Raw genomic sequence first — 15,965 nt, forward strand, 5'->3', positions numbered from 1 at the left:
ACCATTTAGCCCAAGACATCACTGCAGGAGTCCCTCAGGGTAGTGTTCTGGGCTGAACAATCTTCAGCTGCTTCATCAATGACCTTCCTTCTGCCATAAGGTCAGAAGTGGGGATGTTCCCTGATGATCGCACAACGTTCAGCACCATCCACGACTCCTCAGGTACTGAAGCAATTCACATCGAAATGCAGCAACACCTGGACAATATCCAGGCTTGGGCAGGCAAGCAATGATCCTCTCCAACACGAGAGAATCTAACCATCGCCCCTTGACATTTAATGGCATTGCCATCACTGAATTCCCAGTCATTATCTTCCTGCGTGCTATCATTGACCAGGAACTGAACTAGCCATATAAATACCCTCACTACGGAATCCCCAAAGCCTGCCCACCATCTACAAGCACAGATCTGGAGTGCGATGGAATACTCTCCACTTATCTGAAGACGTGTACCTCTAACAAGACAAGAAACTTGAAACCATCCAGGGCAAAGCAGCACGCTAAACATTCACCCACTCCATTACTGATGAACAGTAGCAGCTGTGTGTACCATCTACAAGATGCACTGCAGGAACTCACCAAGGTTCCTTAAGCAGCACCTTCCAATCCCGTGGCCTCTACCATTTGGAAGGACATGGGCATCAGACACATGGGAACACCACCACCTGGACGCTTACCTCAAGTCACTGGATTTCGACACCAAAGGTGTTAAGGGCTATGGGGAGAGCGTTGGAGTATGGGGAGGGCACTGGAGTGTGGGGAGAGCGCTGGAGTGTGGGGAGGGCGCTGGAGTGTGGGGAGAGCGCTGGAGTGTGGGGAGGGCGCTGGAGTGTGGGGAGGGCGCTGGAGTGTGGGGAGGGCGCTGGAGTGTGGGGAGGGCGCTGGAGTGTGGGGAGGGCGCTGGAGTGTGGGGAGGGCGCTGGAGTGTGGGGAGGGCGCTGGAGTGTGGGGAGGGCGCTGGAGTGTGGGGAGGGCGCTGGAGTGTGGGGAGGGCGCTGGAGTGTGGGGAGGGCGCTGGAGTTTGGGGAGGGCGCTGGAGTGTGGGGAGGGCGCTGGAGTGTGGGGAGATAAAAGACCAACCATGATCATGTTGAATGGTGGAGCAGGTTCAAGGGGCTGAATGGTCTATTCCTACTTCTATTTTCTGTGTTTCTGAGTTTCGCCATCCTGACTTGGAAATTCCTTCACTGTCAGTCTCGAAAGAAAATCCGGCCTGTGACATTCCTGAAGGAAAATCCGGCCTGTGACATTCCTGAAGGAAAATCCGGCCTGTGACATTCCTGAAGGAAAATCCGGCCTGTGACATTCCTGATAGTTCTTCACTAATTGAGCAGGAGCAGGTAATCAAACCAGCTGCGGCCCTCTTAGATTAGTCTCCTTGGTAACTGAGCTGGGCTTGAGTCAATGAAACTATTCCATCTCACCGGAATGTTTTCATCTTCAGGAGCTGATTTATACGGGACACATCCCCTTCTAGACAAACACTCAGTCTGAATCGAACCTGTATTTGCCACGGGTTTGTCTTTGTGATGGATTTAAAGCATTTTGTACTGAATTCAACACAATAACAGCATATTGGGACAAAATCCTCAAGGCCAGAATTTTTGAACTGTGTTCTGTTTAAGCTCCCAGTTGGAAATATCTTGTGCAATAATGAAACATCTTCTCTTTAGGTTTTACAAGCTCATGGATTGAAACCTGTTTCACTAAAACCAAAGGAGGTAATTTCAGATTTTCTATTTCCAGCCAATCTTTCTTTCTCTAACTGCCATTATTTTTGGGAAGAAGCATCTGTATGTTTAAGTCGTCAAGTAGTCTTGTCTGGTCAGCTCCGGGTGGTTTAAAGAAAGAATTTGCATTTATATAGCACCGATTTCACAACCTCAGGACATCTCAAAGCACTTTACAGCAATTAAGTATTTTTCAAGTTTGGTTGTTGTAAGGTGACATCATGTCGGCTTGTATATTGTCTGATGAAGAGGTCTAGAGGCGTGTACACTTAAACATTAACTGTTTATTAATAACACGTAACTATATACAGGGTATAGTCCTGACTAGGTGCTAGCTTCATGCTAATTTCAACCAGATTCACCACAACTCAACTGCTCCCCTGTAACTCTGTACATCATAACGTGTCTGAAACTCTTTCCCAATCCCACACTAATCCTTGCAGCACTGAACACCCTAATGTCACAGTAGTCACTGTCGCAACATAGAAACCCAGTAAGCACACAGCAAGATCCCACTAACGGAAATACGAAAATGACCAGATAATTTTCTGAAAGTGATGTTGATTGAGGAATGAGTATGTGCCAGCTCATGGAGGAAAATCTCTGCTCCTCCTCTTCAATCTGGCCCATGGTATATTTAACATTCTCATGAGAGCACAGAACAGAGTCTGGCTTTAACATTTCATCCGATAGGCCCCACCTCCAACAGTGTGGCAGTTCCTCAGCACTGCCCCTCTGACAGTGCGGCACTCTCTCAGCACTGCCCCTCTGACAGTGCGGCACTCTCTCAGCGCTGCCCCTCTGACAGTGCGGCACTCCCTCAGTACTGACCCTCTGACAGTGCAGCACTCCCTCAGTACTGACCCTCTGACAGTGCGGTGCTCCCTCAGCACTGACCCTCTGACAGTGCAGCACTCCCTCAGTACTGACCCTCTGACAGTGCAGCACTCCCTCAGTACTGACCCTCTGACAGTGCGGTGCTCCCTCAGCACTGACCCTCTGACAGTGCAGCACTCCCTCAGTACTGACCCTCCGACAGTGCAGCACTGCCTCAGTACTGACCCTCTGACAGTGCGGCACTCTCTCAGTACTGACCCTCTGACAGTGTGGCACTCCCTCAGTACTGACCCTCCGACAGTGCGGCACTGCCTCAGTACTGACCCTCTGACAGTGCGGCACTACCTCAGTACTGACCCTCTGACAGTGCGGTACTCCCTCAGTGCTGACCCTCTGACAGTGCGGCACTGCCTCAGTACTGACCCTCTGACAGTGCGGTACTCCCTCAGTACTGACCCTCTGACAGTGCAGCACTCCCTCAGTACTGACCCTCTGACAGTGCGGCACTCCCTCGGTACTGACCCTCTGACAGTGCGGCACTCCCTCAGTACCGACCCTCTGACAGTGCGGCACTCCCTCAGCACTGACCCTCTGACAGTGCGGCACTCCCTCAGCACTGACCCTCTGACAGTGCAGCACTCCCTCAGTACTGACCCTCTGACAGTGCGGCACTCCCTCAGCACTGACCCTCTGACAGTGCGGCACTCCCTCAGCACTGACCCTCTGACAGTGCAGCACTCCCTCAGTACTGACCCTCTGACAGTGCGGCACTCCCTCAGCACTGACCCTCTGACAGTGCGGTACTCCCTCAGCACTGACCCTCTGACAGTGCGGCACTCCCTCAGTACTGACCCTCTGACAGTGCGGTACTCCCTCAGTACTGACCCTCTGACAGTGCAGCACTCCCTCAGTACTGACCCTCTGACAGTGCAGCGCTCCCTCAGTACTGACCCTCTGACAGTGCAGCACTCCCTCAGTACTGACCCTCTGACAGTGCAGCACTCCCTCAGTACTGACCCTCTGACAGTGCAGCACTCCCTCAGTACTGACCCTCTGACAGTGCAGCACTCCCTCAGTACTGACCCTCTGACAGTGCGGCACTCCCTCAGTACTGACCCTCTGACAGTGCGGCACTCTCTCAGTACTGACCCTCTGACAGTGCAGCACTCCCTCAGTACTGACCCTCTGACAGTGCGGCACTCCCTCAGCACTGACCCTCTGACAGTGCGGCACTCTCTCAGTACTGACCCTCTGACAGTGCGGCACTCCCTCAGTACTGAAGAATTGGGTAAATGTTATGATGGTGACAGCGGATCATCAGTTGATTGTGCTATTGGCCACGTGGTTTACAAGATCCCCTATTGAGTGGGAGGAGGCTTGCACTATGGGGAAGGGGCAGTGTGGGTTTAAAAGCAGCTGTGTCTCCTCGAGTGGGCTCCTGGGTCGGCCTGTGTCCGGAAGCTGCAGAAACGGTGTTGTATTCACCGTGTAAATAAAGGTCTTGGTGATAGGAGATTAGCCTCGGTGAGATTGTTCCAGTGAATTGAGGCTGTTCCCATTTCCCCGTTCCTCAATACTGGGAAACATTACTGATGTCATAGCTTCCAGCAGCTCCCACTCTCTTCACCCTGATGCTGTTGATAGGGGTTTGTGGGGGGTGGGGAAGGGGTTGCAAGCGTTGATACGTCTTTCTCCCTCTTCTACCCTTTGCTGTGGCTTGAGGGGAAGAGTGTGTGTAGCAATGTAAGGCCCTGTCTCTCTAACCCAGTCAGTCACTGCGCAGTCTGGGGAGGCGCATGCATTGTTCTATAAAGACTGTGTGGTTATCTCCCCGTTCCCCTCGTGGACACTGGGGCTCTTTGGGAGCACTGTGACTGCCTGGGATTTGAGAGAGGGGTCAATATTGGGTCAGACTCTCTCCCTTACCCCCACACTTCCAACTGCAGAGCTCTACCTGGCCACTACTGAGTGTCTTTCACACACCATCTTTAACGAGGCCAGGACATCCTGGACAAACACATCCTCAGCGATCACCTGTTGCTAAATTGCTGGTTAAACCACGTTGACCTCAGTGTTGTATAAATATTGCCTCCAGTTGAAGGCTGTCACTGTAAACCATTGACTCGAGAGAGAGAGAGAGAGAGAGAGAGAGAGACACACTGAGGGCCTCATTGTACAGTGAAAATCACATACAATCTGGAGCAAGAGTTTAATGAAACAAGGAAAATTGTGAGCTTACTGAGGACCCTTCTTACAAACGTTTGGGGGCTTGTGCCAAAATTGGGAGAACTGTCCAATCGATGTGGGGACACGGGTTCAATTCCACAGGGAGCTTCTCCCCGCCGCCCTGCACATTGTTTCTATTCAAATAATCATCTAATACCGTCTTGAAACTGCCTCTGCCACACTTGCAGGCAGAACATTCCAGACCCAGTGGGTGGAATCTTCCCACGATTTGTCAGAGTGTCAGTTTCAGGCTGAAAACCTGTGTGTATCTCTCATCCTCACGGACAAGTTTTCTCTCCAGATGTTCTGGCATTCGATGTGCAGAGAATCTGGGGGTGCTGTTTGCAGCGTCACTCTGGTGGGGTGAAGCCTGACGGAGTCAGTAAGGCAGTGCCCACAGCAATCGGGACACCATCTTTAAAGAGTGCGCCAATTAGCATCTACAATTAACTCCCCCCACCCTCCGCACACACCCCCACAGACACAGAGGACCCCCTTACCCCTCACCAAACCTCAGAGCACTCTCTCCACCCCCACCCTAACAAGAATCTGGGCAATAATCCCTCCAATAAGTATCAGGGCACCCATCCCCCCAATGCAACTCTAGAGTTGGCACTGCCAGGCTGGTACTGCCATTGTGCCAGTGGGCAGTGCCCCCTTTCTGCCACCTATCTGCCCAATCCACTAACTTGGCTGTTGTTTTGAAGTTTTACACTTTCCTGTTCACAGATCACAATATTTACAGGTTTAGTGTCAGCCGCAGGTTTTGAAATTCTCCCTTGCGCACCAAGGTCCAGATCATTCATGTACATCAGGAAAAGCAAGGATCCCAATACCGACCCCTGGAGAAATCCACTACAGACCCTCCTCCAGCCAAAAAATAACCCTTAACCATTACTCTCTGCTCCCTGTTGCTCAGCCAATTCTGTGTCCTCATTCCCACTGTCCCTTTTATTCCATGAGCTCTAGCTTTTTTCACAAGTCTGTTGTGTGGCACTGTATCGAATGCCTTCTGAAAGTCCAGGTACACCACATCAACAGCATTACCCTCATCGACCTTCCTGCACTACAAAATAGTCTAGCGGGTTAGTTAAACATGATTTTCTCTTAAATCCATGCTGGCCCTTCTGAATTAATTTCCGTGTGTTTATTGATTCAATCCCGAATAATTGTTTCTGGAAGCTTCCCTGCCAATGAAGTTAAGTTGACTGGTTTGTAATTGTTAGGCTTATCCTTGCAAACCTTTTGAAACAAGGGCTTAATGTTTACGGTTCTCAAGTCTCCTGGCACCTCCCCTGACTTGGAAATATATCGCTGTTCCTTCACTGTTGCTGGGTCAAAATCCTGGAACTCCCTCACTAACTGCACTGTGGGTGTACCTACACCACATGGACTGCAGCGGTTCAAGAAGGCAGTTCACCACCACCACCTCAAGGGGCAATGAGGTATGGGCACTAAATGCTGGCCTAGCCAGATATGACCACACCCTGCGAAATAATTTTTATAATGATTTTAGGCCAGAGTATGAAACATAGAAATCCTACAGTGCAGAAGGAGGCCATTCGGCCCAGCGAGTCTGCACTGACAACAATCCCACCCAGGCCCTATTCCTGTAATTCCACATATTTACTCTGCTAATCGCTCAAACCTACGCATCCTGGGACACTAAGGGGCAATTTAGCATGGCCAATTTACCTAACCCGCACATCTTTGGACTGTGGGAGGAAACTGGAGCACCCGGAGGAAACCCACGCAGACACGGGGAGAATGTGCAAACTACACACAGACAGTGACCCAAGCCGGGAATCGAACCCAGGTCCCTGGAGTTGTGAGACAGCAGTGCTAACCACTGTGCTACCGTGCCGCCCGTATGATTGTGAATCCTTAAACCTTTAACATCCTCCCAATAGGGGAGGCGATGGACGAGTGGTATTATCACTAGATTATTAATCCAGGAACTCAGCTAATTCTCTGGGGACCCGGATTCGAATCCTGCCACGGTAGATGGTGGAATTTGAATTCAACAAAAAAGAACATCTGGAATTAAGAATCTACTGATGACCATGAAACCATTGTCGATTGTTGGAAAAACCCATCAGGTTCACCAATGTCCTTTCAGGAAGGAAATCTGCCGTCCTTACTTGGTCTGGCCTACATGTGACTCCAGAGCCACAGCAATGTGGTTAACTGTCAACTGCCCGCGGGCAACTAGGGCTGGGCAATAAATGCTGGCCAGCCAGCGACGCCCGTGTCCCACAAATGAATTTTTTAAAAATCAGATTTCTCTTCAGTGGAACATGTGACCAATCGGAGGCCATTCAGCCTCTGGTCTGTTGCACCATTTAACTCGATCCTGTTGATCTCCAAATCCACCTGGTTTCCTTAGTGCTGTGGTCATTAATATTCAAATTCATCAGCCTCCCGAGTAATTTCTGATTTACCTCCAGCTCAATCAGCCTCTTTATTGGGGAGAAATTTCAGTGATCGGAGTGGGGAGGCAGAAGGGGGTGACATCTGCCTTCATGGACAAGTGTTACCAAAGTCTAGTTGTAACTGGAGAGAAGAGTTACGGCGAATAGTACTGGGAGTGCTGGATCCCTGAATGAATAAGCAAGGATGTCTGAGCCTGGCACAGTGACTGTGCGTCCCCCTCTCCAGACCCTGATAATGGGCTCCAAACATGGGGCTGCTCCTCTGGCCTCACCCTCAAGCTCTGGAAAAGCTCCAGCTCCCATCAGACTGCTGGCAGCCCCTCTGGCTGCTGAGACCTTGAACACCTTGTGAGAGAGACACCCAGAGATCCACCACATTCCTGCCTAATATCAGAGCCTTTGACAAGATCATCAACATTGGCCCAGAGGACGGGGTCATCAGCACTGGGGCCAGGGGACAGGGTCATTAACACTGGGGCCAGGGGATGGGGTCATTAACTCTGGCCCAGGGAACGGGGTCATCAACACTGGCCCAGAGGACAGGGTTGTCAGCACTGGGGCCAGGGGATGGGGTCATTAACTCTGGCCCAGGGAACGGGGTCACCAACACTGGCCCAGAGGTTGGAGTCATCAACACTGGCCCAAAGGACGGGGTCATCAACACTGGCCCAGGGGATGGGGTCATTAACTCTGGCCCAGGGGACTGGATCATCAGCACCAAGATGATTCATTGTGATCCTTTGTACTCACTTTCCCTGCTTGTTTAGTCAGTTCTGAAAACAGACAATTCTGAATGTTCTCCTTCCGGTTTTTTCTTGGTGTGGTCCTATAGCTGAACTGCATTCCCCAGTGATGGTGTGTGTGTGATATTAGTGTATCGTGTGTTGTGTTTGATCACACAGGGTCTGGCTCTGATCAATGGCACTCAGATGATCACATCGCTGGGCGCAGAGGCAGTGGAGAGAGCCACAGCGATTGCCCGACAGGCAGATATTATAGCAGCTCTTACACTGGAGGTTCTGAAAGGCACAACCAGAGCCTTTGACAGTGGTGAGTGTTTACTGGGGGCTAGTACACACTCAACTGCGGTGAGTTTTTGACTGATTGGATTAGACAGTGTACACACACAGAGATAACCTTCTCCACCATCCATATTCCAACTTATTCTATTAACAATTACAATTAATCTTCAATCAAGCATTTATTTACTACAGATGTTTTGGATGAATGAAACAATGAGATTACCTATTCTTCCATGGTACAGGACTTAGATATCGGCAATAAACCCTGGCTTCACCACTCACACCCACATCACAGACTGAATTTAAAAAAGATTCAATTAGACCCCATTCCACAACAAACTCATTAATATCACAGCACAGCCACCCAGACCCCCCACCCAGACCCCCCACCCAGACCCCCCACCCAGACCCCCCACCCAGACCCCCCATACACGCCCCTCACACACGGCCCTCAACCAGACCCCCCACCCAGACCGCCCACCCAGATCCCCCACCCAGACCCCTCACCCAGATCCCCCACCCAGATCCCCCACCCAGACCCCTCACCCAGACCCCCCACCCAGACCCCCCACCCAGACCCCCCACCCAGACTCCTCACCCAGACCACCCACCCAGACCCCCCACCCAGACCCCCCACCCAGACTCCTCACCCAGACCCCCCACCCAGACCCCCCACCCAGACCCCTCACCCAGACCCCCCACCCAGACACACACCCAGATCCCCCACCCAGACCCCTCACCCAGACCCCCCACCCAGCCCCCCCACCCTGACCCCCGATCCAGACCCCCCACCCGGACCCCCCCACCCGGACCCCCCCCACCCGGACCCCCCCACCCAGACCCCCCACACAGACCCCCCACACAGACCCCCCACACAGACCCCCCACCCAGACCACACCCAGACCCCCCATGCGCACCCCTCACACACTCCCCTCACCCAGATCCCTCACCCAGATCCCTCACCCAAACCCCTCACCCAGACCCCTCACCTGGACCCCCCACCCAGACCCCTCACCCCAACCCCTCACGCCGACCCCTCACCCAGACCCCTCACCCTGACCCTTCACCCAGACACCCCATCCAGACCCCCCCCCCCACCCAGACCCCCCCACCCAGACCACCCCCACCCGGACGACCCCCACCCGGACAACCCCCACCCGGACGACCCCTACCCGGGAGCCCCCACCCGGACCCCCCCACCTCCCCCCCACCCAGACCCCCCCATCCAAACCCCCCCACCCAGGGTCCCCCCACTCAGGCCCCATCAACCAGCTCCCACCAACCAGGCCCCTCACCCAGACCCCTCACCCAGGCCCCTCACACATGCCCCTCACCCAGAGCCCTCACCCCGACCCCTTCACCTAGACCCCCCCACCCAGACCCTTCAACAAATACAGGCCCACTGCACACAGGCCCCTCACCACACAACTATCTTCAGCCATTGTGAATCTCACACTACCCCATTCCTTTAAATAAATACTGAACTTCAGTTTGATCTGTTTGCACATATCTGAGAAAAGTGGCCTCCATTCCAACCCCTTATTACAACACTGATTTTTTTGCCAAGGTTTGCAAAGACAGCAACATGGTCCATGTACTTTGCAGCATTATAAAGGCAGAGGAGCTATGAAGAAATGAAACTAGCCAATGAGTAGGATTATGATTATTTCTGGTACTAGTCCTGCTGTTATCCCTGTGTTTAGACATTCACGCATTGCGGCCTCATCCTGGCCAGGTGGAGGTAGCCTTTCGATTTAGATCACTGCTGGGTTCTGATCATCATCCCTCGGAAATAGCAGGTAAGCCCTTCCTCGGTACAGGGTCATTGCTGCCGATCTTGATGCGCTTCAGGAGATTTTGCCTCGGCATTTCTGTAACGCTGTGCTCCTTTCACAGAGAGCCACAGGTTCTGTGACCGTGTTCAGGATGCCTACACCCTACGCTGCTGCCCACAGGTAGGCACTTCCAACACCTCTCTGGAACCTGACAGTGACAGACTCCGTTCTGACTAGGCTACAGCCACAAACACCAATTATTGACAGATCAAAACCCCAATCAACTGGATAGCGTGTACTGTAATGCTGTGGATAACCTGACTGTAATCCTGTTTCTGCTGTCCAATAGTAAGTTTTCCATCCCTATAACGCTTTTCACAACCTCAGGATGTTCCAAAGCTGCTTACATCCAGTGAAATACCTTTGTGTAATCACTGTTGTGATATGTGTGAAACCCGACAGACAGTTCGCAAGTGTGAACTCACAAACAGCAATGAGCATTGACTAGAACGAAGGGTCACAGTTTAAAACTGAGGGATGTCCCATTTAGATGGAGATAGGGTGAATTATTTTTCTTTCTGAGAGTTGGCTGAGAGTCTTGGAATTCTCTTCCCCAGAGAGAGGCGGAGGCAGGGTCAGTGAATATTTTTCAGGCAGCGGTAGATAGATTCTTGACTAACAGGGAGTCAAAGGTTATTGGCCTACTCTCACTCCTAATCCATAGGCTCATGATGAGCTAATAACCAGATATCTGTTTCGGCGATGTTGGCTGAGGGATAGATAATGGCCCATTGGGGATCACTCCTTCTTTGAAGCAATGCCATGTGACCTCTTACATCCATCTGAAAGGGCAGATGGGTCCTCACTTTAACATCTCATCCCCCGACCGTACAGAGCTCCCTCAGTACTGCACTGGAGGGTCAGCCTGGATTCCATGCTGAGGTTCAACACTGAGCCAAAGCTGATACCAGTTTTCAGATTAGAAGAAGCTCCTATGTCAGAGTGCAGACACTTGGCACTGGATTTTCCTTCATTGGAACCTGACCAGGTTGAAGAGTATGGGTTATTTGAGCACTGACCTCTGTTCTTGCTTTGTACGGAGATTGGTAAATCAGAACGCAGATGTTTATATCAAAACTTAAAAACTAGTGCTTACTAAAGTCAAATAAAAAATTGTGTGATTTGATGCATTTGTTTTTTCTTGCAGGTACACGGGGTGGCGAATGACACGATCGCATTTGTGAAAAATATAATTGAGACCGAGATTAACAGTGCCACAGATAATCCAGTATCCTTTTGGAGTTGATATAACAGGCTGTGAACTTTCGGAGTTTATATAACAAGGTGTGAACTTTCTTCCTGTAGACTGTGTTAAACGCTCGGGTCGGTGACTGTGAAAGAGGTACAGTGAGACAGTTAGTGTAAAGGGCACAAAGAGAGATCTATACAAGTGAATTCACTGTTACGTGATGCAATAGCAAAATGATTAATAAGTTTCAATGTTCCAAACCACCCATTAAAAGAGGAACAAGAACAGAGAACACTGGAAACACTCACCATGTCTGCCAACATCGATCAGGAGAGAAGCAGAGTTAATGTTTCGAGTCCTTAGACTCCTCATCAGAACGGAAAGGAGGAAGAATATAGAAACTGCAACAAAAAATCACTAATTTAAAATTAAAGGACAGCTGGTTTGGGAGTGTGTGTGTTAGTGTGTGTGTTAGAGTGTGTGTTAGTATGTGCGTGTGTGTTAGTGTGTGTGTTAGAGTGTATGTGTTAGTATGTGCGTGTGTGTTAGTGTGTGTGTTAGACTGTGTGTGTTAGTATGTGTGTTAGAGTGCATGTGTTAGTATGTGCGTGTGTTAGTATGTGCGTGTGTGTTAGTGTGTGTGTTAGAGTGTGTGTGTTAGTATGTGTGTTAGAGTGCATGTGTTAGTATGTGCGTGTGTGTTAGTATGTGCGTGTGTGTTAGTGTGTGTGTTAGAGTGTGTGTGTTAGTATGTGTGTTAGAGTGCATGTGTTAGTATGTGCGTGTGTGTTAGTATGTGCGTGTGTGTTAGTATGTGCGTGTGTGTTAGTGTGTGTGTTAGAGTGCATGTGTTAGTATGTGCGTGTGTGTTAGTATGTGCGTGTGTGTTAGTGTGTGTGTTAGTGTGTTAGAGTGTGTGTTAGTATGTGCGTGTGTGTTAGTGTGTGTTAGAGTGTGTGTTAGTTTGTGCGTGTGTGTTTGTGTGTTAGTGTGTGTGTTAGTGTGTGTGTTAGAGTGTGTGTTAGTATGTGCGTGTGTGTTAGTGTGTGTGTTAGTATGTGCGTGTGTGTTAGTGTGTGTGTTAGAGTGTGTGTGTTAGAGTGTTAGAAGACCACATTGGGAGCAGCGAATACAGGAGACCAAACCGAAGGAGGTGTTAGTGAAATGTTGCTTCACCTGAAAGGAGTGTTTGGGGCCTTGAACGGATAGGACAGGGGAGCTAAAGGGGCCGGTGTTTCTTTCCCATATTTCCCATGTCCAATGCATCCTCCATATCCACTCATTCAGTATCTACAATGGACAGAACTCATAAACCTCATCACCACCAGAAGTTCTTTGAAATGCTCACAATGCTGTCAAAACAAAGTAATTCAAAAACATCTCCAAAACACTTTAATTCTATTACATGCTCACAAAACTGTCAGTCAAATAACACACACTGTCCCTTCCACAGCTGCGAAATTTCTGAGCTAAATTCATTAGTGGGGCTTGGAGTTCAGCCAAGTAGTCATCATGAGATTCCATTGAACAACTGAATAAACAATACAATGGGCAGCACGGTGGCACAGTGGTTAGCACTGCTGCCTCACAGTGCCCGAGACCCGGGTTCAATTCCGGCCTTGGGTGACTGACTGTGTGAAGTTTGCACATTCTCCCCGTGTCTGCATGGGTTTCCTCTGGGTGCTCTGGTTTCCACACTCCAAAGATGTATGGGTTAGGTGGATTGGCCATGGTAAATGTACAGGGTTACAGGGATAGGGGAGTGAGTCTGAGTAAGATGCTCTGTCAGCGAGTGCAGACTCAATGGGCTGAATGGCCTCCTTCTGCACGGTAGGATTCTATGATTCTACCAATGAAAGCTCATAGACCTGAAACATGAACTCGGTTTCTCTCTCCACGGATGCTATCAAATCTGCCATCAAATATAACAAGTGGATTTAAATTAACCCTAAATTTTCACCAAAAACTTTGGAACATATTCGTGTCAACAGGGAATAATCTTTTTAAGTGCCACAGTGCAACTGTGCTAACATTTCTCTGGTTCTATCTACCAGATATTGGGTTCCAGGAGCCATCATGGCGACTGGTTATCAACCTTAATTTACTCACTTTAGATGGTGTTTGCGGATAGAGGAGAGACAATTTCTGGTGGAAACTTCCACGGAGAGTATCCTGCGAAAGTAAGTGTCTGTTTCACCCGATATTATTGGAATAAAGAAGATTCAGAGGAAAACTATTAAGGGTACTCAAAATTAGGAAGAATCTCACTGAAGGAAATGGAGAATATTATTTTCATTGGCTGCTGAATGGAGGTCAGAAATTTATGATCATCAGAAGGAGAGAGTTTGGGAGAAACCTCTTCATCCAGAGGGTGATTAGGACTTGAAATGTCCGAGAACAAACGGGAAGCGAAATAAGACATGGCTTTGAAAAGGCAAACATTTAAAGATGCAGAAAAATAAAATATTATGAGCAAAGAACTCACAAAGAACTAAGAACAGTCCAACCCAGGAACAGGCCCTTCGGCCTTCCAAGCCTGCGCCGATCACGCTGACCAACCACCTGTATCCCTCTATTCCCCGCCTCTTCATGTGTCTATTCAGATAAGTCTTAAATTTCACTAATGTATCCATCTCAACCACCTCACTTGGCAGTGCATTCCAGGCCCCCGCCACCCTCTGTGTAAATAAACCTCCCCCGCACATCTCCATTGAACCTTTCCCTCCTTATCTTGAACTGTGTCCCCTTGTAATTGTCATTTCCGCCCTGGGAAAATACTTCCAACTCTTCACCCTATCTATACCTCTCATCATTTTATAAACTTCTATCAGGTCGCCCCTCAGCCTCCGTCTTTCCAGGGAGAACAATCCCAGTTTATTCAATCTCTCCTCATAGCTAATACCCTCCATACCAGGTAACATCCTGATAAACCTTTTCTGTAGTCTCCCCAAAGCCTCCATGTCCTTCTGGTAGTGTGATGACCAGAATAGGACACAATGTTTCAAATGTGGCCTAACCAACATTTTATATAACTAACATAATTTGCGCTTTGTGAATATCGATGCAAAGTACTCATTAAGGAACTCACCTACTTCCTTCGGTTCTACACATAATTTCCTTTCTTTGTCCTTGAGTGGACCAACTCTTTCTCTAGCTACCCTCTTGTTCCTAATATATGTATAAAGCGGGGTTAACTGGATTAGAAATGGGACCAATTGCGCAATGAAATCTTATTATGATTGCTTGGCTGAGCTCCAAACCCCGTGAATGTATTTAGCTCAGAAGTGGTTGTTTGCACAGCTGTGAAATGGACTGCATTGTTTGATTGCCATTTTATGAGCTGGTAATAGGGTTCGTGGTGGGAGATATAGGAAGGATATCAGAGGTAGGTTCTTTACGCAGAGAGTGGTTGGGGTGTGGAATGGACTGCCTGCAGTGATAGTGGAGTCAGACACTTTAGGAACATTTAAGCGGTTATTGGATAGGCACATGGAGCACACCAGGATGATAGGGAGTGGGATAGCTTGATCTTGGTTTCAGATAAAGCTCGGCACAACATCGTGGGCCGAAGGGCCTGTTCTGTGCTGTACTGTTCTATGTTCTATGTAATCATTTTGAAGAGGGTTTCAGAAAGACAGCACAATGGGCCAAATGGCTTCCTGTGCTGCATGATTTGTGGAGTTCATTATTTTTTGTGTCTTGCATATTAAAGCTTCTGTAGAATGCCTATTCTTTATCAATGGTGGTTGTAGCTCCGATACATAAATATCCTATAATTATTACTGATATTAAATATCTATATTTACAGTTTGTAAAATAGTGAAAAGTATTAAGATGGATGAGATTGTTTCCTCTTTCTGTCAGATACAAAGCATGATGTATTTTACACAGCAAAATAAAGCCAAATGCTGAGAAGAAACAGCTTTTTGTTTTAGACCGATGACAGTTCATGGCTGCTGCGTCGTTAACCATTCGCTTTGTTGTTCTTATGCAGGCGCTGGACTATCTGGCGATTGGTGTTCACGAGTTAGCTGCGATCAGTGAGAGGAGAATTGAAAGGCTGTGTAACCCGTCCCTGAGTGAACTGCCTGCTTTCCTGGTCAATGAAGGAGGCCTAAACTCTGGCTTCATGATAGCTCACTGCACAGCAGCTGCCCTGGGTACGTCCCTTTTGATTTCTGATTTGATTTGATTTATTAGTGTCACACGTATTAACATACAGTGAAAAGTATTGTTTCTTGAGCACTGTACAGACAAAGCATACCATTCGTAGAGAAGGAAAGGAGAGAGTGCAGAATGTAGTGTTACAGTCATAGCTAGGGTGTAGAGAAAGATCAACTTAATGCAAGGTAAGTCCGTTCAAAAGTCTGACAGCAGTTGGGAAGAAGCTGTTCTTGAGTCGGTTGGTACGTGACCTCAGACTTTTGTATCTTTTTCCCGATGGAAGAAGGTGGAAGAGAGAATGTCCAGGGTGCGTGGGGTCCTTAATTATGTTGGCAGCTTTGCTGACGCAGCAGGAAGTGTAGACAGAGTCAGTGGATGGGAGGCTGGTTTGCGTGATGGACTGGGCTACAGTCACAACCTTTTGTAGGTCAATCTTGTCTTCACTCTTGGCTTCCAGTTCGGTACTGGTTATGCTTTTATGAGTGGATTGTTTGTAGCCGAGATCTCAGTGGTCACTTGGCCACCAGAAA

The 15,965-nt window shown here is 49.0% G+C and overlaps 1 protein-coding gene across 1 annotated transcript in view; it reads left to right on the forward strand.

The window, feature by feature from the left end:
* The window catches only part of hal (histidine ammonia-lyase), a 46,138-nt gene that overhangs the window by 15,333 nt on the left and 14,840 nt on the right, over positions 1 to 15,965 (forward strand). The window contains exons 10-16 of the mRNA XM_078235175.1: positions 1,674 to 1,721; positions 8,128 to 8,275; positions 9,951 to 10,046; positions 10,144 to 10,202; positions 11,230 to 11,310; positions 13,386 to 13,451; positions 15,266 to 15,431. Coding sequence (XP_078091301.1) covers positions 1,674 to 1,721; positions 8,128 to 8,275; positions 9,951 to 10,046; positions 10,144 to 10,202; positions 11,230 to 11,310; positions 13,386 to 13,451; positions 15,266 to 15,431 — 664 coding nt within the window. The remainder of the gene's footprint in view (positions 1 to 1,673; positions 1,722 to 8,127; positions 8,276 to 9,950; positions 10,047 to 10,143; positions 10,203 to 11,229; positions 11,311 to 13,385; positions 13,452 to 15,265; positions 15,432 to 15,965) is intronic.

The sequence above is a fragment of the Mustelus asterias genome, chromosome 19 (genome assembly GCF_964213995.1).
Source record: "Mustelus asterias chromosome 19, sMusAst1.hap1.1, whole genome shotgun sequence".
NCBI classification, from domain to species: Eukaryota; Metazoa; Chordata; class Chondrichthyes; order Carcharhiniformes; family Triakidae; genus Mustelus; species Mustelus asterias.